Source organism: Pezoporus wallicus, unplaced genomic scaffold (genome assembly GCF_028554395.1).
Source record: "Pezoporus wallicus isolate ANWC-B61680 ecotype Strahan unplaced genomic scaffold, APGP_CSIRO_Pwel_v1 contig_8837, whole genome shotgun sequence".
NCBI classification, from domain to species: Eukaryota; Metazoa; Chordata; class Aves; order Psittaciformes; family Psittacidae; genus Pezoporus; species Pezoporus wallicus.
Genome location: NW_026636730.1, coordinates 496765 through 523277, shown reverse-complemented (window position 1 = coordinate 523277; position 26513 = coordinate 496765). Strand labels below are relative to the sequence as shown.

The 26513-nt window shown below is 44.5% G+C and overlaps 1 protein-coding gene across 1 annotated transcript in view; it reads left to right on the top strand.

Annotated features, from left to right (window-relative positions):
* DNAAF9 (dynein axonemal assembly factor 9) overlaps positions 1-10009 on the top strand; it is a 74781-nt gene extending 64772 nt beyond the window's left edge. The window contains exons 30-37 of the mRNA XM_057401283.1: positions 1761-1896; positions 2248-2334; positions 3429-3535; positions 4244-4318; positions 4479-4681; positions 6669-6734; positions 7518-7611; positions 9075-10009. Coding sequence (XP_057257266.1) covers positions 1761-1896; positions 2248-2334; positions 3429-3535; positions 4244-4318; positions 4479-4681; positions 6669-6734; positions 7518-7611; positions 9075-9187 — 881 coding nt within the window. The 3' untranslated portion in view covers positions 9188-10009. The remainder of the gene's footprint in view (positions 1-1760; positions 1897-2247; positions 2335-3428; positions 3536-4243; positions 4319-4478; positions 4682-6668; positions 6735-7517; positions 7612-9074) is intronic.
* The last annotated feature ends 16504 nt before the right edge of the window (positions 10010-26513 follow it).

Sequence of the window (26513 nt, the reverse complement as noted above, 5' to 3'; positions counted from 1 at the left end):
TTCCTCAATATTTTCTGCCTTGAATCTTTTCCTTGACTGTAAGCTTTGCCAGCTTAGTCCTTGATGAATTACCTGGTGTTTCTAACTGTAAATGCTTCACAGCATTTATGTTACACAGTCCTTTTTACTGTTCTGTGCCAACTTCAAATGCATAAAGGAGCTACAAGAAAGCTAGAGGAGGGGCTTTTAACAGGGGCCTGTAGGGAGAGGACAAAGGGGAATGGCTTTAACCTGCCAGAGGGAAGATTGAGATGCGATGAGAAAGTATAACTATGTTTTTAATTAAACTTGACCTTTAAATCAATATCAAGTTTGGGGATATTAAGAAGGAAACCCCACTGCGCACATAGCACACCTACGATGTGGTTGTTGGTTACCTTATTCGTACTTTCCATCCTAATTCCGTGGTGTACATAATTATTTCAGGCACATGTGTGACTGAGAGTTCTATGTGTGCTTGTTGCTGTTATCCTCCCACCCCACCTCTCTCAAGAGCAACTGTGTAATAGAGAAAACATGGATGTTTCCAAAATTGGATTGGAAACTTCTGGGGGAGATGAAAAAAAGGAGAAATATTAATGAAGGAAACTTGCTATTATTAAAATTCTAGCTTGGAAGGATCAGCGATGCAAGTGAGTGACTGGGAGGATGTGGTATAATTTAGGTACCCCAGAAACATTTGGTAGAGAGATTTGTGTCGTGCAGCCTCCGCAAGGAAGTCTTCTTCAGTCACTTCAGTGACTTCTGTAAAGATAGGGAATAACTATAAGGAGCAGGTCATGAGATGAGCTTCATCCCACATTCTGCTTTGAACAGTGATGAGTTGAGCTTGGAAAAGACTCCAGAGCAGCTCCAGTGCCTGAAGGGGCTGCAGGAAAGCTGGAGAGGGGCTTGGGACAGGGGCCTGTAGGGCCAGGCCAAGGGGAATGGCTTGAAGCTGCCAAAGGGGAGACTGAGATGAGCTCTTAGGCAGAAGCTCTTCCCTGTGAGGGTGCTGAGGCGCTGGCACAGGGTGCCCAGAGAAGCTGTGGCTGCCCCATCCCTGGCAGTGTTCAAGGCCAGGTTGGACACAGGGGCTTGGAGCAAGCTGCTCTAGTGGAAGGGGTCCCTGCCCGTGGCAGGGGTGGGAACTATAGGTGATGCCATCTTCAAATCTTGGAAAGCTTTTGCTTAGGAAGAGTAACCATTTCTTCAATGAAATCGTTGGTACTAGGTGCAAGGTGAAGGCACACTTAAGTCTGAAAAAGCTGAGCCTTTTGGGGAAGTGGGGCTCAGGACAAATAGTGATCCCATGGTTTTTCTCTGTTATCTTTTTTGATGCCTTGAGTTCAGTCTTGCTGTGAGAGTGCCATTTTGGGGTCTTTCTTTAAATACAGAGACAAAACCCCCAAACCCTTCTCTTATTTTTGGAAGTGGCAACTGTCAGAGTCCAAAATACTGATTTTTAGCTGTTTAGCTAATGCTTCTATGCACTGAATTTGCCAGAGGCTTTAAACCTTAGTGTTTTTTGTTAAACTCTTCCTCAGATTAATTCTTGTATGAACTTATTGTTTTAATTAATTGTTTTTTGTGATTGATTGATTGAGTCTAAATTGCTTCTGTTAGGTGAAACATTCCTTGCTTGTTGTTCTCGTTAGTAACTTTAAGGTAGTGAGATGGAAGGAAAATAAGGGGAGAATGTCTGTTACATCACTTAATTGTCCAGCAGTCACTGTTGCATACCTGACTTCTGTAAACCATCCTCTGATCTCCTTCCACAGGCCTGGTGAGTAACGTGGTTTTCACAAGTCACTCTACCGAGCAGAAGCATCCGCTCCTCGTGCAGCTGCAGAGCCTCATCCGAGCAGCAAATCCTGGTGTCGCCTTCATCTTGGCTGAAAATGGAGTTGTGACTAGGTAATGTTGATCACTGTCCAGCATTTGTCACTTGGGCCAGACTGGGACACTTAGAAACCTGTATTCTCTTGTTTTACTCTGGTAACTTACGCAAAGAAGATTCAGATTCTTCTCAATTGCTTCTCATGGAAAAGGCATCTTCCCTTTAATTTATAGTCATATAAATATAGGTTTTAGGAAACTTATTTTGTTAGCAGAGTATGACTTATGTTACTGTCATGCTAAGGGAAAAATACTCTTACTGTGACTAAAATACTCTTTACTGTGACTAATGCTCTGTTTTATGTAAGTAGCGTACAGATAGCAGCCATTTTATTGAACTTAAGAATCTTCATCTTTATCTCTTTATAGGAATGAGGACATTGAATTAATTCTCTCAGAAAGCAGTTTTTCAGATCCTCAGATGATGAGAGCTCGGTATTTGATGTATCCTGGCTGGCAAGTATCTAGGCTGAGAACTATTACAACTATTTTTCTAATTAACTTGTAGATTAAAAGGTCTTACTTAATTTTTATGTTTTTATCAAGACTACTCATTTGGAACAAGCAATAGCTTTATAAATCACTTTTAAAAGAGAGCTGATGAGTTTGCTTAGTAGATACACGATTGCTGTCCTTTTATGGGGAAAAGGATCCTTTCTGGACACCATTTAAATGAATGGCAAAATTACTGTTGCTTGTCAGAAGAATAGAAAAGAACCCTCTGGGAATAAGCTGGGAAGGATTGGGATGGGTGAGGTCAATAATGACTGGAGTAATTTCATTCTGACAGCTATTCAGCCTTACTGGAATGAACTTGCTATGTCAGCCTAGCTATTAGCAGGACAATTATTCATAAACCCCAGCAACGTTACTGACAGTCTTGGCAGAGGTGGAGGTCACAGCAGTACGTGGTACCAAGCTTGCCATTTAATACTGGGTGATATTTTGCATGGTTCAGGGTTCTTTACACATCTTGTTGCAGTTATCTGTGCTGCACCTATTTGGCAGAAAATACAAACCTGTCAGGCTTCATAACTCCTGCCTGACTGGTTTCTAGTTAGGTTTATAGTGCTGGAAGCACGATTTATTTACCATGCCTTGCCAGCCCTGTGTGTATGTGTATCTTTATTTATAATGCTTGCTCAAAATTGGATGCAAGTAAAGCACCTGAAGTAAATTGGCACAAAACTCTGGATGTCAGAGCTGCTTGTGGATTGTGGGAGCCAAAGGGAGAGGGAGAAAGAAGGAAAAGAAAGTATTTAAAGCTTTTAGACAACTGTTAATCTATTTGATAATCATAGAATGGTTTGGGTTGGAAGGAACCTTAAGATCATCTAGTTCCAACCTGCTGCCGTGGGCAGGAACACCTCCCACTAGATCAGGTTGCTCAAAGCCCCATCCAACCTGGCCATAATATACAAGAATAGTATGTAGGTAGTATGTAACTAAAGAAAACGGCAGCAAAAAGATCATCACTGGGGTCCTGGGTGCTTTGAACACCCTAATACTGTTAATATCCCAATAGTAACACAATATTAATTGTCTTTAAGGTACGAAGGCAAATATGGAGCCGGGTCTGTCTTCCCTCCAATGGTTCAGATCTGTGTATGGTTTAACCGTCCTCTAGAAAAGACAAGATTCGTGACCAAATGTAAAGGTACAGCTGAACTTTGACTGAGTTGATTGAAATCCAAGTTGGAAATACTGATGAGTAGAGGGGAAGGAAGGCACTGACGTAGCACAGTTATTTAATTACTGCTGAAGTAAACTTCTAATTGAAAATTCAGCTTTCCTTCCTTCAAGTACAGTAAATCATCCTCTTTAGTGTCTGCTCTGGGAAAATGACCCCTGATTTTGTACAGCTGAGAAGCTAATTTAATTTGGGGTTTCTAGAGACACTTATCTTCATATGTTAGCTTTTTATTTTGTGTTTAATTTTATTTGGTGGTGTTGAAATAGTTTATAAGTGACCATTGGCTTCTACTTTTTATACCAAATAATGCTTTGTAGTTACTAGAAAATAGGCTCAACTCCATGTTAGGCTGACTAGAATAGATATATATAATCATGCCTTTCCTTCTTTCCATAGCAAAACAGTGTTAAGGAGCACCAGTTTACTTTCCATGCACACTGTAAGCCTTCATTAAGCCAAACACGTGGTATTTCCCACCTACCCCATAGCAGAGAAATGACAACATATAGAGATTCCTCCTTGGAATTGATAGAGATGTTGTGTAGTGGGGCTCTGGAGGGCACTGCAGCTTTGGGATGTGCGTTAGAGACCCGTAGTATAGGTCTGACCAGAAGCTACACCAAGAAGAAGGAAAATAAGTGAGCTAATCTGTTTGTCTTCTGTTTCAAACAGCGATTAAGTCATTGCTCAAGACGAGTCCCTTCTCTGGAAACATTTATCACATCATGGGCAAAGTTAAGTTTTCAGGTAAGGGCAAATTACTACGTAGGCATTGTCTTGTGATTGCATCTCTCGATAGATATGAACACTTTTTAATGGACTGTATTCCTTCTGCACCAACGTGTTGATGTTAAATTAGATCAGCACTTATCAAGACGTTTTCTTTCTTGCCTCTTCTCCTTGTTAGATTCTGATAAAGTGATTGAAGTCTGTCACAACACATCATCGAATTCACTAAGCCTTGTGCCTGTTCAGGAGGGGCCAACTCCTCCTGATTCAAGAGGTGATAACAGAGACTGCAGCAGTCAACAGGAGTGCTTCCTTGTGTTCGTTGGCTGCTCTCTTAAGGAAGAGGATATAAAAGACTGGCTCAGAGAAACAGCAAAACAGGTTCGTGGGCATGCTTATGTTTGTTGAGTGTGATCTATTTTGCATTTCTTACCAACAAAAGGAGGATTCTGAGTGTCTGGATGAAACTTGGGGGGGTTTAAAATCTCCTCTCTCTTCTACCGAGGTATGTATGATTCCAGGGTGTAAATGTGTTTCAGAAAGAGGAGTAATAGTTTGCAAATGTGCATTGTAATTTGTGTATTGTTTTAATATCTGCTACAGCTTATTCACGATTGAGCTGCTCTTGAACACTTGAGCAAATGGAGTATGTCCAGAATAAACACAAGATGATTTAGCTGAGATGTGATTGCCAAAAAACTGTAGTACAAAATAAATCTTCTTGAAGTACCTGAACGCTGCAAAGCTGAAAACTTGTTTTGATTCACTAAATTAAACCTTATTGGAATTAATCCACTGAAATGGAGGGTAGTTCTTTTCATTTTTGTCTGCCTTAATTTGTCAAGTGTGCAGCTATGTAAGACTTTTTCTGCATGGCTAATGTACCCAGGCAATAGAAGTTGGAGTAGCAAGCAGGGAATATGCACATCCTGAGAAGCCTAGAAGGCATATTTTGCAGCTTTGGTTCTTGCTAACTTCACATTGTGAGCAGTACAACCTGACCAGGAGAGCAGGGCAAGATGGTTCACTGCTACATAGCCAGGTAATAGCAGCAGGCATTACATTCACCAGGCTGCCCATCAGGGTCTTAAGAAGTGAGTCCTAATTCAGAAATACACTTGACAGAAACTGTTCAACCATGCAAACGGCATATTTTAGCATTCTAGTTGGAACATGAGCCTGTAGTTCCGACTGTGCCTTTTGGAGATGCCCATTTTGGAACATTAATTACTTAAAATGCTCGTGGTTACTTTATGGCTTAGGATTTGGAGAGTATCTCTAGAAAGTTGTGTAGGAAGGGAAAAAGTTTCCTCTAGATCTTTGTTGGAGCTGTTTCTAAGCATCTTCAGGTTCTTCCCTCTGTTCTCCTGGCAGGTTGTTACTTGAAGTACACATTTTCTGTGATGGTATCTCATACTCTGTACATATCACATGGGTAATAGAAGGAGAGAAATGCTTTTGGCATGTAAGGAAGCTCACTATGCAATACTATTTTAAGTTAATGAAAACTTGGAGCTAAAATGCTATCTCAAGTGTGAAGCTGAGCAGTTGAAGACTACAAATAGTCTTTGCACAGTCTCACTATTCATGGCTAATTCAGGGTTTCAGATTGTTCTGAGAATTACTGCATGCTACTTGAAAGGAATGAGGTATAAAACTCCTCAGACTAAAAACTAGGTTGTTTTTCTGTTCCTGTGCCAATTTTCTTCACTTTTTGCAATAAAGCCTTATTGAAATTGTGTTCTTTAAGATACTTTTAGAATTTGACATTTCTACAAGTGCTTTATGTAAGATCACTTGATTTTTACTTTTGTTGCAGAACAAAGTTAAGTGCATTGATATAATTGAATAATTCTCTCTAGAAACCCAATTTTATAATACATGCTATTAAAAGGAGTACGTGTATGCTGAGCTTGAACATAATAACATGATCATAGATTTCACTACCATTATCTGCAGTTTTAAGAAAGAAATTTTCTGGTTTGTAGTTTTGGTTTGGGTTTTTTTCTGTTTGTTTTTTAAATGTAATGAAACTGTAGGATTACATTGTCACTCAGAAGGTGTGTGTGTATATAGAATCACAGAATGGTTTGGGTTGGAAAGGACCTTAAATCCCATCCGGTTCCAACCTTCTACTAGAGCAGCTTGCTCCAAGCCCTGTGTCCAACCTGGCCTTGAACACTGCCAGGGATGGGGCAGCCACAGCTTCTCTGGGCACCCTGTGCCAGTGCCTCAGCACCCTCACAGGGAAGAATTTCTTTCTATCTATCTATCTATCTATCTATCTATCTATCTATCTATCTATCTATCTATCTATCTATCTATCTATCTATCTATCTATCTAACTGGGGTCTAATTCTTCATACAGAAACCTCAGAGGAAAGCCCTGAAAACCAGAGGAATGCTAACCCTTCAGGAAATAAAAAACATTCACGTAAGTAGAAGCAATTAATAGCAAGGCTTTCTTTTGGCTTATTTTCTTTAATATGCAGTTGTATGATAGAACACCTCCCATACCTGCCATAACAAGTGTGCTCAGCACTAAATTATTATGGCACTTACTGTCTGTTGATATACTTGAAACACAACTGAGGCTGTCCAGGAGGCATTTGAGATATAAATCTTGGTGTTATCTCAGAGCTTCAAGTTGGCTCTGAAAAGTAGGGGGAGGTGCTATAGAATCATCACAGCCTGGTTTGTGTTGGAAAGGACCTTAAAGCTCATCCAGCTCCATCCCCCCTTCCACAGGCAGGGAACCCTTCCACTAGAGCAGCTTGCTCCAAGCCCCTGTGTCCAGCCTGGCCTTGAACACTGCCAGGGATGGGGCAGCCACAGCTTCTCTGGATGGTGGACAAGTGCACTCTTTTGGTTACTGTAATGGTCTTTCCCTGTGTTTTCTCCCTTTTCTGTGCTGTGCAGGTTAGGATCCCAAATGCCTAATCCTGCCCTCATCAACTGCCTTTCATTTGTAAGAGCTGGAATCGGGTTCCTAAGAGTTTGGCATGGCTGTGGGTACTGCTGCTGCCCAGAACTCCCTTAGTCTCTATGGCTGTCATTTCTCATGCTGTCTTTTATAGCCAGGAGCTATACCTTCCTCCAGGGCTGTTAAATTCCTTCTGCTGAGTTTTTCTTTTATCTATTTAAGTTTGTGAGGACTGTCTCTAAGCAATTCTGAGCTTTAAATGTTTGATGTATGCTGTATTCTTTCTTAATATAGGTGAAACGCCACTTGGATCCGCTTCCAGCTGGTTATTTTTACAACGGGACTCAATTTGTGAATTTTTTTGGTGACAAAATGGATTATCATCCATGTATCTTTTAAAATGGGGGGTTCTTTTTGGTGAGGGTTTTTAGGTAGGCAACAGGCTATGCAAATCCGAAATGCAGAGTGTCTAAGCAGATGATATGGTAAAGAGCCAGTTTGATTTGCAGGTGGTAATCTGAAGTGAAAAGTTTAGTTCCTTCAATCTGTGCATGGCTACTTGCCATTCCGAGCTAACTGTTAAAACACTTCAGAGATAGGATCTAAAAAGCAGAGTAGAACCAACCAAACAATTCCCCAACTGTACATGAGCTCACACAGAGCATAATTTATGGACCACAGCTTGTCAAAGAAATCCTTTTCAAGCCAAGTAGTGCTGTAATATTGCATAATGCCTGGTCATGACTAATAAAACTTCCAAATGAATATAATCTTGTGTGCAGGCATGTGCGTGCACACACTCAAGTCAAAACAATGGGGGTTCTTTTAGCTTTTACTACAGAATCCTTTTCTTCTGCCGCATATTTTGTGATGAAGCTGATGTTCAGTGATTGCCCTCATTTTGTATGAGGGAAACCTTAATGGATGCACTGCAGGAATGTTCTGAACAGGGTGTTCGGAGTTAGGTGGCGAGGTGCATCTTTTTGTTATCACTTTTAAAACTCAATCAGGTAAAACCTTATTTTAAAACCACTTCAGCTTAGCAGTGATTTCCTGACCAAAACTGTGGCATATACACACTTGTAAATGCACTGTCCTTGCTGGTCTTGTTTGGTGTCAGTGGACAGAGCGTGAACTAAAGCCAAAGTAGGATCTTCTGCATTTCTTTCCAGAGATTTGGCAAGAAACACCAGACTAATACTAATGTTCCAGTGGATTCCCATTCTCCTTTCTTGTTTTCATAACTTCCCATTGTTTTTTGTCTTTATTTCATTATCATTTTCAAATTTGGTTTTCTATTCCCAGTTTACTTTTCACTTTATCTCGGACAAACTTCACAAAAATCCAAGTGGATTCTGTGATTCTGTTTTGGAATAAGAACAAACAGTTGTTTTCTGTGTCTGGTGGGACAATGTTGACTTCGAAACCACCTCCTACTCCTGGTATAGTGTCAGAAAATAGTCTTAATAGTGCACTTTGACTTCAGTCCTCACCATCTTGGTGTCTGGCAATAAAAGATACAGGCACTGGTTGACCACTTTGGGATGATTTGAATGTGGGGCAGAGATTTTTCGACTTCCACTTAACCGAAATAGTTGTAAACATCTGCAAACCTTCTGTAGTTTTGCTGTTCTTATATTCTTCCTCTAGATTGGGAAATGTCTATTGTGCAACTCCTTTATTTCCCAGTAATACAGAGTAGCTGTGGTTAGGTCTGACTGTGGGACTCCTCCCAGAAGGTAATGCATTGGATTTCTGCTTTCAGTAAGTGTCCCTGAACTGACACCTCCTTCCAACCTGTGTGTTCTTTGCTATTTGTATCAATGTTTTTCCTTAATGTTTCAAAATCAGTGATGGACCAATTCATGAATGATTACTTGGAGGAAGCCAACAGGGAGATAGAGAAGTACAACAGAGAACTAGAAGAACAAGAGTATCATGATCTCTTTGAGCAGAAGACATAAGCATGTGTGTTGGGTGCATTTTCTGAATCGCCTACTGTCAGTAACCAAAAATGCTGTTGTCCTTGCTAGAAAATTAAGTGTAATGACAGTTTTCAGCACTCCTTTTAAAACTTAAAGAGATCATTCCTGTAAGGTTGGCATTTTAATATGGTAACTGCTTAGCTGTTTGTACTGTCAGGTTTGCTTCCACTTCACCTTAATTCCAGACTGTAAAAAGCATCACTTGGAATCTCTGGCTAGTAGTGGAAACTTACGTAAAAGAAGAAGAAGAAGAAAAGAAGCAAAACTGTATTTACTAATAGGTCAGAATGTAATTATGGAATTGGTCTGTCATGCAGGTAATCAAACCACTTTAATCTCTGGGTGTCCCTTGAAACTTGTTGCACAGAAGCAGTGGGATCAATATGTGGAACTGGGGGATGTTCCTAAAGCGAGAAATGGGGGAATGTTTAAAACACTCATAAGAGTACCCAATCCCACAGCTGTTATGGTGTTCCCTAAGCAAGAAATGGGGGAATGCTTCAAAAACTTGGACTAGTGTTAATCCCACTGCTGTTACAGTGTTCCCAAAGCGAGAAATGGGGGAATGCTTCAAAAACTTGGACTAGAGTTAATCCCACTGCTGTTACAGTGTTCCCAAAGCAAGAAATGGGGGAATGCTTCAAAAACTTGGACTAGTGCTGATTCCACAGCTGTTAGGTTGTTCCCAAAGCGAGAAATGGGGGAACATGTAAAAAAACTCAGAAGGGTACCTAATCCCACTGGTGTCAGGGTGTTCTCAAAGCGAGAAATGGGGGAATGCTTCAAAAACTTGGAAGAGTACCTAATCCCACAAGTGTTATGGTGTTCTCAAAGCGAGAAATGGGGGAACAGTTAACAAACTTGGAATAGTGCTAATCCCACCATTGTCAGGGTGTTCCCAAAGCGAGAAATCTGGGAATGCTTCAAAAACTTGGAATAGTGCTGATTCCACAGCTGTTAGGGTGTTCCCAAAGCGAGAAATGGGGGAACAGTTTAAAGACTTGGAATAGTGCTAATCCCACTGCTGTCAGGATGTTCCCAAAGCGAGAAATGGGGGAACAGTTTAAAGACTTGGAACAGTGCTAATCCCACTGCTGTCAGGGTGTTCCCAAAGTGAGAAATGGGGGAACACTTATGAAACTCAGAAGAATCCCTTAATCCCACTGCTCTCACAGTGTTCCCAAAGCGAGAAATGGGGGAACCTGTAAAAAAACTCAGAAGAGTGCTAATCCCACAGCTGTGAGGCTGTTCCCAATGCGAGAAATGGGGAAAACAGTTAACAAACTCGGAAGAGTACCTAATCCCAGTTATCACAGTGTTCCCAAAGCGACAAATGGGGGAATACTTCACAAAGTGGGAAGAGTGCCTAATCCCGCTGCTGTCAGGGTGTACCCAAAGCGAGAAATGGGGGAACACTCAGGGATCTGCTTTTTTCTGAGGCCCTGTGTGTCTCACCACTTCTGCACAGTTTGAACCTGCAGTTGAGATTTTGGCTTGTCTAAAGCAAAGATGTTCATAGGTTTCAGGGTGAAACGAGGTAAGTGGAGAGATACCTTGTTTTCTACCCAGTTATTGGTGGGCTAGAAAACACATGGCATGAGTGCTGGTAATCCGCAACTTGCTGTTGTTTAGAAGCTTATCTCTAAAGGCTTATTTCAGCACAAGAAAACTTGAGCAGAGCAAGAGACAAGGGAGATTCTGAAGCTGAAGATTTCCTTGTTGTGAAAATGACTTATTTCCAAAGGTAAAAAATATCAGAAGCTACGCTTGAAGCATGGAAAGAACTTGTTTGGGAAGCTTTCAAGAGAATTTGCACGTCGTAGCATTTCACTAAACTGATGCACCAGGTTTTAAGTACTTTACAACAGAACCTTAATTGTAACTAAATAATAGGAATTCTGGCAACTTGTCCTTTAACCTAATTTGCTACAAATTTAAGTGAGATTTCATAGCTCACCGCTGAAGGATTATAAGGTAACCCAGCAGCTACTTAAAGGTAATTATTGAAGCCTATTTGACTAACCGGATTATTGTAGCATGCTGTGCGTTCAGAATGTGGCCCAGCAGTCCAGGAAGAATTCTTTATTTTCATATTCCTTTGCCTTAGGAACAGCTCAATCTCTTAATGCAACTGCAACTTTTTAGTCAGAGGTGTGTAATGCAGTAAGAAGTGGGATGAGTCATTCCTTACAGTACACTTAAAATACTTGTAACATGTCCATGCAGTCTCTGTCTGTGGCAGGAAAATGGGGTTTAACTCCTGCCATCAAATCTAAGGCTAGGTATAGTTTTATGCCTTCCTTAAGAGATGTATTTTTTACCTTTGGAATATGAAATGGCTGAAATTTCAATAACTGAAACACCTTTTAGGTAGACTTTCAGTACACGTTGCTACTAGCTGGCTCGGTGCCTGCGCTGTGGTAGTTGCACAGCACAGAGGTGGAATTCCAGGTGCTGCAGGTTGGGATCTAGCTGTTGATAAGGTTTCGTTCCTAGCTTTCCTTCTAGATTTAAGAAGCTGTCTGAATTTAAGAGTTAATTTTCGTTTTGATTTTGCACACCACGAGGCTTTATAAACTACTTGTATCCTGTTCAAGTACAATTAAAAGCCAGCGATTAGCTGTGTTTCTAGGCTTTGTGGGGTAACCGGTGTTACAGGTATAGAGCATCATGATAAGGCTCGTGAGTTTATCTATGCATGGCTATACTTTAGTCTTAAGATACTGTAGTGCCTGGTAGATAAGTGTAGCTAGCAGTGAATTGGGGGGGGGGGGCTAGCAAGTGGTTTACAAACTAAGTACAATTGGTTGCATGTAACTATTGATCGAACCAGGGTTATTAGAATAGAGAATCCTGGTCGTAACACTGCAATAAAAAGGGGCATTAGAAAATTCTTCACAAATTCTAGTTCTTTACCAGTAAACTTAGTGTAAACCCAGTGTGCTCCTTTCCAGTCCAAGTTATCTAATCTGCAAAGCCATATTTCTAGACTAGTGGTATGACTATGTAACGTCGGAAGAAACACCAGTGGTTGGGACCGTGGGCATGTCGTTGATGCTTCGTCCCAACTCCTAAGTCAATATCAGAGTAGATTTAAGTGCAATTGACCAATAGATGAAGATACTGTAGCTTATTTTGCTCTGCTGAACTCTTTTTAAGAACTCCTGTTTGTGCAGCTCTCAAAAAGAAGCGTTGAATGGGGCTGATGCATCCGGGGCTGGTGGAACAAGTCATATTAAATTAGGAGATGCCCTGTGAACAGAAAAGAAATGAGTATTCCAAAATTGGCTGCTACTGTGCAAATGGAGCTGTTCCTTAAAAACTGAAGCAGAAGAGCTCGGAACAAAGGCCTAGTATACTTCTATACTGTACTGCATGCTATATGGTAATAGCTGTGTATTAAGAAGACCTTTCACCATACTGGTACTATTTCAATTCATATATTTTGGTATGGAAAGAAATTGATTACCTCAATTACTGGTGGGTTGTTTTGTTTTTTTTTTTCCTTAGTTTTTAACTGTGACTTTAAAACAGGGAAAAAAAAGAGATACTGAAATAGTGAAACTGTGACAATGATATCCTTTAAACATAGTAGTGCCTTGCAGGTGACCCCATTTATTCCCGAAGCATACAATAAATGGGTGTCATGGGTTGTATTGCTTGCACCCACTTTTTGGTTTTTAAAGAAAAAACGGTGTTGGTGAAAGGACTTAAAAATTAACCTAGTGAAAGAATATTAGCACAAATGGTTAAACTGTATTAAAGAAAACTCTTTGAGGACTACAATGTGTGAATGCCTGATGCTGCTGATAGTTTAAGAGCAGTTGCTGATTATTTTGGAGTTCCTCCTAACAATCAGCAGCACTTTGTTTTTGTAGAAGAGGGTAACTTTTGTACTCTGGTGGGAGAGTTTATACTGTACCAAACCCCATCTATTGGGTAATCTGCTTTCCTCACTCTTGAAGTTAACGTGAGGATCGAGATACTTCTAGTTTTGAAACTCTTTTTAGCTACTGTACTATTAAAACCAACTAAAAGCACCATTTCTAAGCCACAAATGTTTGGATACAGAAGTGCCATTACACTGTTCCTTTCTGTTCGCTATGTTCTGGAAATTGGTGACAGTTATCATTGTGTCCAGGCATTTCTGATCTGGTGAAGAAGCGCTGAGAGTCCTCAAGGGGTTTACGTGCTTTGCTGACCTTCATGTTAGCAGCTTGTGGTGGTGGCTTTGTTATTTTCCTCACCGAGAATGAGTGCGGTCAGGAGTTACTGAAGTTATAGGGAGAACAAAATGTGATAAACTTAGGAGAGGAACGCGTGCAACTGGATTCACGCTGCAATCTCAGAGTATTTTATCTTTCAGCTGTGCAATTTGGTAGTAGTCTGATTTTACACTTTGCAATTAACAGAAGGGATTGCAGAGAGGGTTTAAGTTGCATGTAGAAGTTCCCTAATAAGTTTTCTTTTTTATTATTATTATTATTGTTATTTTTAATTGAAACTTTTCTGAATTTGCACAGATTTAAGCTCTGGAATACGTTGGTATTCTTAAAAGGGAAAAAAAACCCACCCAATTGCAACTAGTAGAGTGAATTGTAAGCTGTGAGTTGGTAGAACGGCGTTGTTGATCTAATTTTAGATTGCTTAAAGATGTACCTCAGAAAGCTAGTGAGAAACTGCTTCGTTTTGACACAAGGGTCAGATACTCGTGTAACACTTCTCACTTTACAATGTGCCAAAATTCACTTTTATACTAGTTCTCAATGCTTTAATAGTTGCAACTTTAAGTTAAGAACTTTACAAACACTACTGTAACTTCAGTTAAACTGAACGGTGTGATTGAAGCTTTTGGCCTCTCGTATTTATTACACGACTTGATCCAGTAAATATAAAAGTACCTTTCCATTTATTTTTGTATTGTTTTACATGTTTATACCTGCAGTTTTGTGTGACTTTTACACCTGTAACTCAGATGTGATGGAAGGAACCAATAAACAGTATCCATCTGCTGTCGGTCTTTGACTCCTTTAATAAACTATTTCCTAAACTTGAATTTTTAAGCTTTTTAAGCAGTTTTCTTCTCATATGTGATACTTTTCGAACCTGGTGGAAAGGTGACTGGTTTGTATTCAAAGTAAATTGTGAAGAATTAAGGATTTAAGGTTGATTTTTGCTTTTTGGGGGGAGGGTTTATTGAGCTGCAATTTTAAGTTTAGACCTTATTTATTGGGTTTCTGGTTGAGTAAAGTGGAAAACTCATAGGAGGATGAGGAAGAGGATGCTCCCACTCTGGGGAGACCCCCCCCTCCCCACAGCCCTGATCCAGCTCTGGGGCAGCAGCACAAGAGGGACGTGGAGCTGTTGGAGCGAGGCCGGAGGAGGTTGGAACTGGATGTGCTTTAAGGTCCCTTCAACTCAAATCAGGCTGGGATTATACAAGTCAAGAAGAGCAAAACCCTCAACTACTGTAAAGATTACAATACTTTAAAAGGCAATTGATGATGGGGATGCCTTCTGGACAAATCTTATCCCTTGAGCCAGGGATTCAGTCCTGTTCCTTGGTCTCAGGTATCTAAATTTGGTGAGTCTGGTGCTATCATCTGCAGAGGTTTCCATCCCGCTTCATTTTACACAAGCTCCTCTACCTTCCAGTGTAAATGCCTCTGGAATGTCTTTGCCTACATGTCCATAGCTTCATAAATTAAACTCACTTCATTAGAGTAATGAATTCACGACAGGAATTGCACATAAATGGAGCACTTGCCAATTGAATAGCTCTGGGTTTGGCTCCCATTGTACATTTTCAACAAGGTGCTTGTGTGATCTCTCCTATTGAATTTGCTTAAAATAAACCTTTGGGGTGGTTTGATGTCTTGGTAGGAAAGAAAACACCCAATGGGCAAGGCCTGGAGGATTTCAATGGCTTTATTGCTCCAGGACAGGCCAAAAAAAAGCATGGAAAGTAAAATCTGGGTGAGCCATTCACGGCTAGGAAATCACTGAGCACACAATGTATTGTATAGATCACTGTAAACCCGCCCGACACGAGTAAAACAGGAAACTTCTAATAGTGAAAATTGAGCCTTCAGTTAACCCCACCAAAACCCTTCTATTTTCTCTGTGTTATCAAAGTTAGTTCAATATTTGCTTTATATACATCCTGTTCCGGACTTTGACTCCTCTATATAGCGCACCTTCCTGCCTTCTAATATCTGATTTATTACATACCCGTTTCTCTTCTAAAGCTTGAGCTTTGCCTGCTTTAACTCTTTATCTTGTCTGCAGAGCTGGTTTTGCCCATAGTCTTTTCCTTACGCCTCTGCTTTGTGAAGCACTGGAGAAAGAGTAACCGGGGAGCTGGAGAAGCAGGGAGGTGATTGGGATGGTGAAGATGGGTTGCAGTGGAGAGAGATGCACAGTGTCTAGGGTGGCTTGTGTGCATCAAATCAGGAGCTGGGTGGGTTTGCTGGGCTGCTTCTGAAGTCAAAGGGGTGCAAATGTGCATTATGTGCTCAGTGTCCTGCTGCTGGAGCTTGGACTGTAGGAGCACCGGGGAGAAAGCAGGTCCTAGCCCCATGTATCCACCTTCTACCACAGTTCCCTCTTCCCTAACACACAGTGTTGGATGTGGAGGCTTCATACACCACCCCAGCAACGGTGTTTGGATGGGGATTGCTGCCTTCCCGATGCTCTGGGGCTATTTGATGTCTGATTGTATTCACAGGCTTCACCTCGTCGCAGGGACATGAGGAGGAAGCGCTTTGCTCGAGGTCAGGAGGGATGTCACCAGCAGACAGGGAAGGTCCCAGAGACTGGTTTGATGCCTAAGACTGTTGAAAGATGTGTTTCCTGTGCAACAATAGAGAATTCTGTTGTATTTCCCTATGGAACCTCTTGAGATAAGGCCTGGAGTTCATCCTGTACCAGCAGACACATCCCTTCTCCCTTTGTTGGCACAAAGAGCACGAAGACAGAATTAGCCTCTTCTATGCCTGGTGCTGTCAGAGGTGACCTGCCCCTTTCTGGTGTGTTCCATCCTTGAATGGACCACAGGATGCTGTGCAGCTACCGAACGCATGTCTTCATGTGCACTGGTGGCTGCAGATGCTGTTAGAGGTTGCAGTGGATAGATGGCTTTTGCTTTAGGGTACAATAAGAGACTTTAAATTTCAGGAGGAAAGTTAAGAAACGGCTTGCTGACCCTGGACTTGGCTGGCCCCATGAACAGAGGAAGAAGGCAGCAGCAAACGTGCTCACAGGGAAGCAGCTTCACATCCTACCAGGCCTCAGGTAGTGGTGCAGGCTGGGGCAGGGATGCAAGAGTGGCTGCTCTTGGCTTTCTGCTGCTGAGCAATGGTTAGCATCCCTAATGGTGGATGGCTCGGATCTCTTCCCTCTGCTAAAGCAGCTGAGTTTTGTGACCCTTGAGCCCTTCCTTCAGGCCCAGTTCAGGTTGGCCACGGGCTCAGAGGTGTTACGGAGAACGGCAAAGCTACAAACCATTCCTTAAGGAAGAAGCTCTTCCCTGTGAGGGTGCTGAGGCGCTGGCACAGGGTGCCCATAGAAGCTGTGGCTGCCCCATCCCTGGCAGTGTTCAAGGCCAGGTTGGACACAGGGGCTTGGAGCAAGCTGCTCCAGTGGAAGGGGTCCCTGCCCGTGGCAGGGGTTGGAGCTGGAGGAGCTTTAAGCTCCCTTCCAACCCAAACCAGGCTGGGACTCTATGATTCTACGAATGTGAGATGGGGGACCAGTGATTTCATGGTTGTACCTGATTTGGGCTGGAAGGGACCAGTGGAGATAATTCTCTACATGACTACACCTTGTATAGAGAATATAACTACCCAGCACCTTGTAATGATGTTAGCATGAGGCCAAGCCCAGATCAATTCATCCAAGCAAGCAAAGTCTCTGCCTTGATTCCCCTTGCAGGAAAACCCAATGGTGCTGCTTTGCTGAGTGTGGGAAGGAAAAACGTTGGGATTCATTGCTGGAAGCATTGAGGTAGGAGCCTGCCTTGGTGGTGCCTTTTTGGGATGGACATAGAAACACAGAATGGTTTGGGTTGGAAAGGACCCTAAGAGTTCCAGCCGGTTCCAACCCCCTGCCATGGGCAGGGACACCTCACACTAAACCATGGCACCCAAGGCTCTGTCCAACCTGGCCTTGAACACCGCCAGGGATGGAGCATTCACACCCCCCCTGGGCAACCCATTCCAGTGCCTCAGCACCCTCACAGGAAAGAACTTCTTCCTTATATCCAATCTAAACTTCCCCTGTTTAAGTGTAAACCCATCACCCCTTGTCCTGACACAACAACCCAGAGCAGCAGTGAAGGGCAGAGCTCACCTCCAGTAGGAGGAAAGGAAACCAGAAATGTTGCAAGCCCAGGGTGTTGATATCTAGGGCAGGATTACGGCACTGGGATGCAGGGGGAACGCCTTTCCATGGGGCTGGAGCCATTCTCCCTCCTTCAACCACACTCAAACCGCAGGTTACATCCCTCACTCCTAGATGGAGCCCTCTACCTGATGCCATGGGGCACAATAACAGAAGTTGGACACATCAGCATCATCCAGGCTATGCTAAACCCTGTCCTGAGCTCGCCGGTCCCTCTGGGACACATGGAGTTGTTCAGTGCTCGCGTTGCTTCTGGTTGCTCTGGCTCACTGACAGCGCTGAGCTCGTCCGTCTGCCGCTTCCTTGGCAGCCGCCGAGGGTGGGGAAAGAAACAATCGTTTTCAATCAAAGCCTAATGTGTGCAAAGAGCAGCCCGGAGCATCCCTTTGGCAGCTCCTGCCGGGGGGAAGGCAGCTGCTGCGCTGCACCAGGACCCCTCTTTCCCCCCCGGTCCCGGGCCAACCTTGTGTTGTGAGTGAAGAGCTCTGATTGATTGTCTGCAGCAAGTCTGCCGTGGCCAAGCGGCTCCTGCTCGCCTCGGAGGTGCTCTCATCCCCTTTGTGCCTCCAGCAGTCCCGACGTCTCGAGCACAATGTGGGCACTGTTGCAGACAAGCCTTCAAAGGGTGAGATGTGACGATGCTGGGTTTGGGGCTGACGGTCTCCAGCTTTCCCATTGCTGTCCAGGCCAGCAATCGCACGCAAATCCTACTACAGGATGCTCAAAGTTCAGTATTTTCTTTGTGATCTGGACATTTGAGAGGTTTCTAATCGCTTAATTCCCTGGTTTTCCGCTCTGGATGTGCAGCTGACCATGCAATGCTGCCCCTACACATGTTCTCCTACCTAACTGCTGTTCCCAGAGTCCCCTGCCACGAAGTACAGGGGTTGCTGGAAAATGCCAAGCATTGGAAGCAAGAGGGAAGCTCAGTGAACATGAGGGGTGCTTTCAGCCTTACCCAAGGAAGACATTGCTTATGCATTGCAGCAAGACTCGAGGCTCTCAGTCAGCCCTTGAAGAGTTCACTGATAACCTAAGCTTGCAGAGAGCTGGTCTCAACCTGTCGATCAGGGCATCCCACTGCAGATTAATTTGGGTAACTTCCTCGAATTGGCTTTTTTTCCCTCTTTCCCCCCCCCCCCCCTTTTGTCTCTGTAGACCAGAATCTTCCAATTAATTACATATCACAGGCAGCCAGATTTTCTCTTTCATTGCAATGGAAGAAAAGGGAGCTGGTGGACCCTGTTCAGAACGAAAAGCTGCTGGGGTTTGGGGGAAATGGTGGTTGCTGCTTCGAAGTACAGCCCTGGTGTGAGCTGTTTGTGCCTTGGCTTCACCACCAGCTCTTTGCTGCTCTGTAATGCCTCGTAGCACCAGGGTTGGTGAAGGCTGCCCTTGTCTTGCATGGCTTTGCCACCCTCTGGGTTCATCCTGCCCCTTCGGAAGCACATTAAAGACTCATCCTTCTCCCCATGGGTATATTCATACAGCAATGCCACGCAGGGGTAGCTTTGATCACTTCTGCTGTGTTAGAGACATGGGTTTAGCCTCAATGGGGTTGTAGATCTGTCTCCATGGGAGGAAAGCAGGAAAGAAAGCAAAACAATGGGGAAATACATTGAGCATCTCTTCTCTCTGGCTTGGAAGGAAAATCGCAGCTAAAGAAGACGCCGAGCACCAAATCCCTTTTACCAGATCCAGCTTTCTAGTTACCTTACAAATGATGTCATGAGAGGAACAGCCTCGATTCAGTGTGATAAATCCAGGTCAAAGCCCTTGAGAGACCCCAGCCTGTGTCTGAAGTTCACGTGGAGCTTCAGATCCCTGCATGGAGCCATTCCCTCAGAGTATTGCAAGGCAAGGAGCAGAGGTTACCCTGTTCTCCCAAGTGGAGATGAAAAGGTAGGAGGAAGAAAGCACAGCTGCTTCCTTGCTTCTGTGTGGCCTCTTTGATGGCAGCTATTTGTGGGATCTGAGCTATGTTTTGTTCCCGTTTTGAGATACCTGAAATGTTCAAAGCAGGCTGGCTTTGGGGAAGGCTTAGGGAAGAAAAAGAGAAAGAACAGATTCAGCACCTTTCTAGTAAAGAGATACTGGAATTAAAACTGACTTTCTGTACTGCACAGGAGCTGGGACCGTGACAACAACACGACCTGGAAATGGAACCCTAAACCTGCTGTTCCATCTTGGGATGCCACCTTGACCACAGGGGACCAAGCTGTCCAAGGAAATGAGCATTGCTGGAGAAGAAACCCCTAATAACTGTGATCAAAAGTCCTGTCTGCTGTGTTTACGCATCCTTGGTGACCAAAAGGAGTCACTGGAGGTGGGTTTTCCCTCATGTCCTGTCTCAGCTCTTGGAAAGAAGAAACCCAACACATGTTTGGGTGTCCTTGGAGTCTAAGGTTAGAAAGGGTCCATCAGGGCTAAAGAGCCCAAAGAGGAGGTTTGCTCATCACTGGCTCCCTTGTTGCTGCTTCAGCAACAGGCTCTTCCCATGAGGTTCGTGGGGGCTTGGTCCTTATTGCTGGATCATATTCAGCTGTGCATCACTGGTCAAGCTCATAGTCATGCCAGGTAATGAGAGTGCAATGTATCCTCCTCCAGCCAGACAGTCAGCATTGCTGTTAATCCATCATCACATGCAAGGACCAAGTCAGTTCTTACCATTCCTTACTGTTTCACTCAAGGTCAGAAGACCTTGCTGCAGTTGACCTGAAGCAGCACTGCTGTATTTCCCAGCAGGGATGGGTTTGGCTACCAGCATCCTCTTTGGGGTCTCTTTTGAGCAATTTGTGGTTCAGCTCAGGAGCTCCTTGTTCCATCAGGGGCCAGTAAGAGTAATGGAGAGGCAAACTTGGTGTCTGCCAGGGTGGGCACTGCAGGTTGCTGAACACTTGGAGGATAAGGCAAGGTGACCATCACTGTAGAGCTTTGGTCTTTCCACTGACACTGGTTCTGACTTCAAGCAAGGCCTTGGTGGACCCAAGACATCAACTGCAACAAAACCCTCAAGACAAAGAAGTTAATGAGTAAAATCGAGGTTCATAATAAGGGAAAATCAAGGGAGACCTGAGAGCAGCTCCAGTGCCTAAAGGGGCTGCAGGAAAGCTGGAGAGGGGCTTGGGACAAGGGCCTGGAGGGCCAGGCCAAGGGGAATGGCTTGAATCTGCCTGAGGGGAGACTGAGATGAGCTCTTAGGCAGAAGCTCTTCCCTGTGAGGGTGCTGAGGCGCTGGCACAGGGTGCCCAGAGAAGCTGTGGCTGCCCCATCCCTGGCAGTGTTCAAGGCCAGGTTGGACACAGGGGCTTGGAGCAAGCTGCTCTAGTGGAAGGGGTCCCTGCCTGTGGCAGGGGTTGGAGCTGGAGGAGCTTTAAGGTCCCTTCCAACCCAAACCAGGCTGGGATCCTGTGACGTGTCTGTAACAGCTCAGGTGTCCTTCAGCAAACGCAGGTCCTTGGATCTTCCTAGGGCTGAGTTTCTGTTGTAGCAGGGTCTAAGGGCCGAGCTGGGACAGCTTAACTTGCCCTGGAGGTAACTGCCCAGGAGGCAGTGGCTTCCACATCCACCAAGTGAAGGCAGCCAGCCACTGGAGCATCTTATCCCGGGGGATGCGGATGTTTCTTGGCTGCAAGGTCTCTTTGGAGGGACCCATCTTTCTGCTCTCAGGGTTCAATACAATGGAGCCCTGTTTCATCCGAGGAGCTGCTGTCCGCACACCACCAGAAGAAGGAGGGGGAATATTGCTTTCTCTGGGAAATCACGGGAGCAAAACCCAAGTAACCTTGGTTACCGTGCTTTTATCCATGGTGCACACAGCAGCTGACAGCAGAATTCCTTTTCTTATGGGCGTTTCGAGCACGCCATGTACCCGCGGATGGAAACCAGCGCAGCCAGGGCAAGGAAGGCACTGGTAAGACAAGGAAATGTGATGTAATGGTTCTCTCATCACTCCAGTGCTCTTGGCCACTCTCTCCTAAGGAGGTCAGCTCCAGTACAGTGGGAAGTTGTTGTTACTTCTCTTCTTGCCCAACTGAAGTCCTGCGGTGATTTGTTTTTGTAGCTCCTGGTAATGAAGCGTCTTTGGCTGCAGTCAGGAACGTGCTAACGAGGTGTCCATGCTTGGATGGCTTTGTAAGAGGGTTTGCAGCTTAAACCCTTAATAATGTGGGCTTTGGGAGATATGTTTGCCCAGTGCTTAGCCTAATCTCTTGGTTCTGTTGTTATAGAAATGCCCTTTGTTGCTTTCCCTTCAGCCTTTGGCTCTGGAAGGTCTCTCTCCTACCGTGTACAAAGTGCTTGCTCATCATTTCCACCCTTACAGTGGGATTTCCACAGCCAGAGCCACTTGTGCTACATCCTCGTACTCTCTTTTGGGATTTTCCAGGTTCATCTTCCCCACTCTGCTCCGAGTTATCAACACCGTGTCCCTGGTCTGCGAGGAGGACGGTGCCTCCATAGAAGTCTATCTCCAGTCCCTCTTGCATGCCAGCCTGCAGGAAACCATGGCCAAGCTTCCTCTGAAAACTATCTTTAACCCCTCATCCTTCCCACTCGTTTTCCCTGGCAGATCCTCAGGGACTTGCTGAACAAGATTGTTCTCACTTACACGTCTCCTGTGACTGTATGAAAGAGCTTAGCTCTGCTTTGAGAAGCACACTTCTTACTTATATTCTTGTCTGTACCCGTATTTTTCTTGCATCTTTGCCATGAAATCCCTGTTGTGAAGCCAAAGAGGAAAAGTTTGAAATCTACTCGATTTTTTACTTTGTCTTCCCGTATTTTAAAGACATTTGGGCAATAAGGACTGGTTTTCCTGGCGTACTCTCTGGCCTCATTGACCGAAGTGCAGCGGTTTTTGTGCTGTTCTGATGCTTGTTGTGGGACTCACATGGCCAATGCATAGGGATTTAATGTGACTTGGTCTTTCAAAGACGTGAATCCTACCCCATATCCAAGGTATCCCCACAGCTGGATCCTGCCCTCAATACAGAACCTGTAAGAGCAGCCCAGGATGCAAGGAGATCCACTCTGGAGCTAAACCAGTGTGGCTCATGACATGCATGAACATGCAGTGCACATGTAGCATATATGTATAGCCAGGACTTGCTCCAAGGGTGGAAGATGGATCGTTGATGACTTACGGTATGATGGCATGACCTCCTGATGGAGAAAACCCATGCGCATGTATGAATTGAGGATACAATCCATCCCAACTGTAGCATACAAACAGGAAAGCTTTAACTCATCCCTGGCAGTGCTCAAGGCCAGGTTGGACAGAGCCTTGGGTGCCATGGTTTAGTGTGAGGTGTCCCTGCCCATGGCAGGGGGTTGGAACCAGATGATCTTAAGGTCCTCTCCAACCCAAACCATTCCATGATATGATCCTATGTCCTGCTGTTCATTTGCTGCACTCTGACACCCAACCACACATCTCCATTTGTTTCTGCTAACTCCAACACCCTCACTCCCCACCCAGCACACTCACTGAAGTCCAGATACAGACTGGAAGGGATGTTCATCTTAGGTTTTAATAGCACTGAGGTGAAGAAGCCAAAGAAAAGACAATTTGCTTGGACACCTCAACAATACATCTTCATTGGATAAATTCAACCCGAACAAGGATCACCTGCTACAAGCTCAGGAGTGCTCCCTGCCCATGGCAGGGGGGTTGGAACTGGATGATCTTAAGGTCCTTTCCAACCCTAACTATTCTATGATTCTAAGTGTTAACATAAGTGACACTAACAACAATCAAAACACAGGTAAAGCCGAAGAGTCTGGGCCCAGTGCTTGGTGGACATTGGTCCATAGAGGAAGATGAAAGCTCAGTCCAGATGGTGATTGCTGTCTTACCATACCTAGGAAGGACATGCGTTTTTAGGATGCAGGTTTCTGGTTCAGTCCATCCTGGTCTTCCCTGCTCTGGCATTGGTTGTAAGGGAGTCTGTCGGCCAAGAAGGGTCTTAGAGTTGGGTTCAGTCTTCTTTTGGGTTTGTGTGGCAACGGTTTGTATCAGGAGGCTACAGGGGTGGCTTCAGTGAGAAGCTGCTGGAAGCTTCCCCCAGTGCAGCCAGATCCAAGACAAACCCACCACTGGCCAAGGCTGAGCCGGTCAGTGATGATGGCAGCACCTCAGGGATACAGGATTTAAGAAGGGAGAAAAAGCCTGCCATTGAAGCCAGAGAGAGCAGTGAGAACATGTGAGAGGAGCAGCCCTGCAGACCCCAGGGGCAGTGCAGGGGGAGGCAGGAGGTGCTCCAGGCACCAGAGCAGAGGTTCCTCTGCAGCCCGTGGCGCAGCCCATGGTGAGGCAGCTGTGCCTTGCAGGACATGGAGGCCCATGGGGGAGCAGAGGGTGCCTGATGGAAGCCATGACCCCATAGGAAACCCATGCTGGAGCAAACTCCTGTGGACCCATGGAGAGAGGAACCTAGAGGGATCCCCAAGCCGGGTCTGTTTACCCATGATGGTAACTGGTGAGTGATCTCTGTCCTTATCTCAACCCATGAACCCTTCATTATGTTTTCTCTCCCCATCCAGCTGACGAGGGCAGTGATGGAGCAGCTTTGGTGGCCACCCATCATCCAGCCTGAGTCGACCCATCGCACTCCTGTTTGGTTTTTGGCCATCCACAGTTTGATGCATACCTGGATGCCTCCTAAGGACTTTTTGCACTAGGTTTCCTCAGAACTAGGTGTGTTTTATAGCTGCAGGTATCTGCTGTAATCTTTCTTTACCTAATTTAATCCTGCTGGGCAAAGGGGGCAAGAGGAGAGGAGACACAGGGCTTTGTTCTTCTGCTTCCCATTGCTTTTTCATGAGCGATGCTTGCCCAAGGCTGTTGTTTTTGGAGAGCTGGTGCTCCTGTTTATTGTGAAGGCTCCTGGAGCCCTGGGTGCAGGCTTTGAGCTACGCAAATCTAAATCAGAATGACATTTAAAACACTTCCGTGCTATACCCTAGTGTGCAAAGAGAGGAAATATGAGCAGATTGACTTCAGATCCTCCAAGTAAAAAGCCCCTTGTGGGAGTGCCAGTAAAGTTCTCAGCTCCTCCAGGTAATTATATTCTGACAGAAGTTGTTTGGATCCCAATTGAAGGTAACTCCAATCTGGACTTTGTTGTGATGGATAAAGATGAACTAGTCACTGGAGCTGGAAGCTGGATTGTCCTTGGAGGCTTGTGATCATGACCTGCCTGCTTCAGTCTGGGCAAAGATGGGACAGCTTCAGCTAACAACGTGTGTGTGTACACATAGGTACATAAAGGGGCTCAAGAGGGTCAGAGCTGATAGACGTCAACAGCAAAACTGGGGAGGAGAAGGACACAGAGAGGAGGGTGGCAATGGGACCTGGGAATCGTGTCACTTGTCAGATGGTTTTGTTCACCAAGGCAAAATGCTTCCACAAAACACAAGCAAAAATAAAGGCTTTGGGAGCCTGCTGGGTCTGCAAATGTGGTTTCACTACTGGTGCTGCCTGTGGAGAATGAAGTGGTTGGGATGCACTGAGGAGGTCTGGAGAGCTGCAGAGCAGCATCCCCTTGTTAAGGGAGCATGGTGTGGTCAGAGGACCATTGGGCATCTCATCATGGTACTGAGATGCATGGTCCTGAGCTGTTGGGGGGAGTTTGGAGGGCAACACCAACCAGCAGCAGCTTTAAATGCTCGGAGTTTTGGGGCTGTGCTCTGGATTATCTGCTCAGCCTTGCAGGGAGCAGATTTTCATTGTCATTTTTTCATTTATATTTCATTTATATGATTTCATTTATATAATTCATATATTTCATTTATATCATTATTCATTTATGTCATATTTCATTTGTAGAAGGCCACAGAAGAGAGCCAAGTCATGTACTTCTCTTTCACTTATCCATCCAAGTGGATGGCCTATGTGTAGCAGCCAGAACATTGGTCAACAGTGAAAGATCTAGGGATCTGCACTTCCTGAATCTTTGTTTAGCACCACAGCCAAGAGTTCAGCCTACGTTTACCACTGCAAGTGCTTCCCTTAGTCCTTAGACTTTGTTCTTCAGGGGAATCTTAGAACACGTCAGTATGGTTCCAACAAGTCTGATGCGACATGCGGATCCTGATGTATTAGCTGCACTACCTGATTTCCAAGCCCATAAATGGTTCAAATCTGCTTGACTTTTTGCTACAAGGCAAATTTACATTGCCAAACCTGAAGAAAGCAGACCCTGCTGCCCCACTATCATTTGCATAGCATCCAAAAATAACCTATAGTTCTGGTTCTTCTTTTTCAAAGCCCCAGATGAGGTTGGATGGAGTTTGGAGCAACCTGCTCTAGTGGAAGGTGTCCCTGCCCACGGCAGGGATTGGAACTGGATGAGCCTTCCAACCCAAACCAGCCTGGGGTTCTATGAGTCATTATTGCAGCCAGGATCCCCATTTCAAGCATCAGTCCACTGCAGGCATGTGGAAGTATTTCCATGTGTATCTTCAAGCCCGTTAATGTATGAACATTGAGTTTACTGTCAGTAGGTTGGTGCTTGTGGTGTCTTGCAGCATGTGTCAGAGTTCAAGTGCTTTCTGCTCAGTGTTTTGGCTCAGCTTTGGTTACAGAGCTGATTTCTTGCCTGTTCCTTGTCTTTGTTTCAAGCCCTTAATGCTCATAAGTCCGTATATCTCCATGTCCTCCTTGATAATGCAGACCTGGAAGACGTTTTAAAGACATAGATGATAAAATACAGCACCTCTTTACTTCCTTTCCCCTTTCTTCTGCCCAAGCACAGAGCCCATCTGCAAGGAGCTCTCATTTCCTTTACTAGATATTTATGTTTTTCAAACCTTGCTCCCATCTGAAGCTGTTGGCTCCAGTTTGGGCTCTTTTCTTTTGGTCTGGGATGTTTCAGGGTTGTTGTGGCTGTTATCCTCTCAAGAG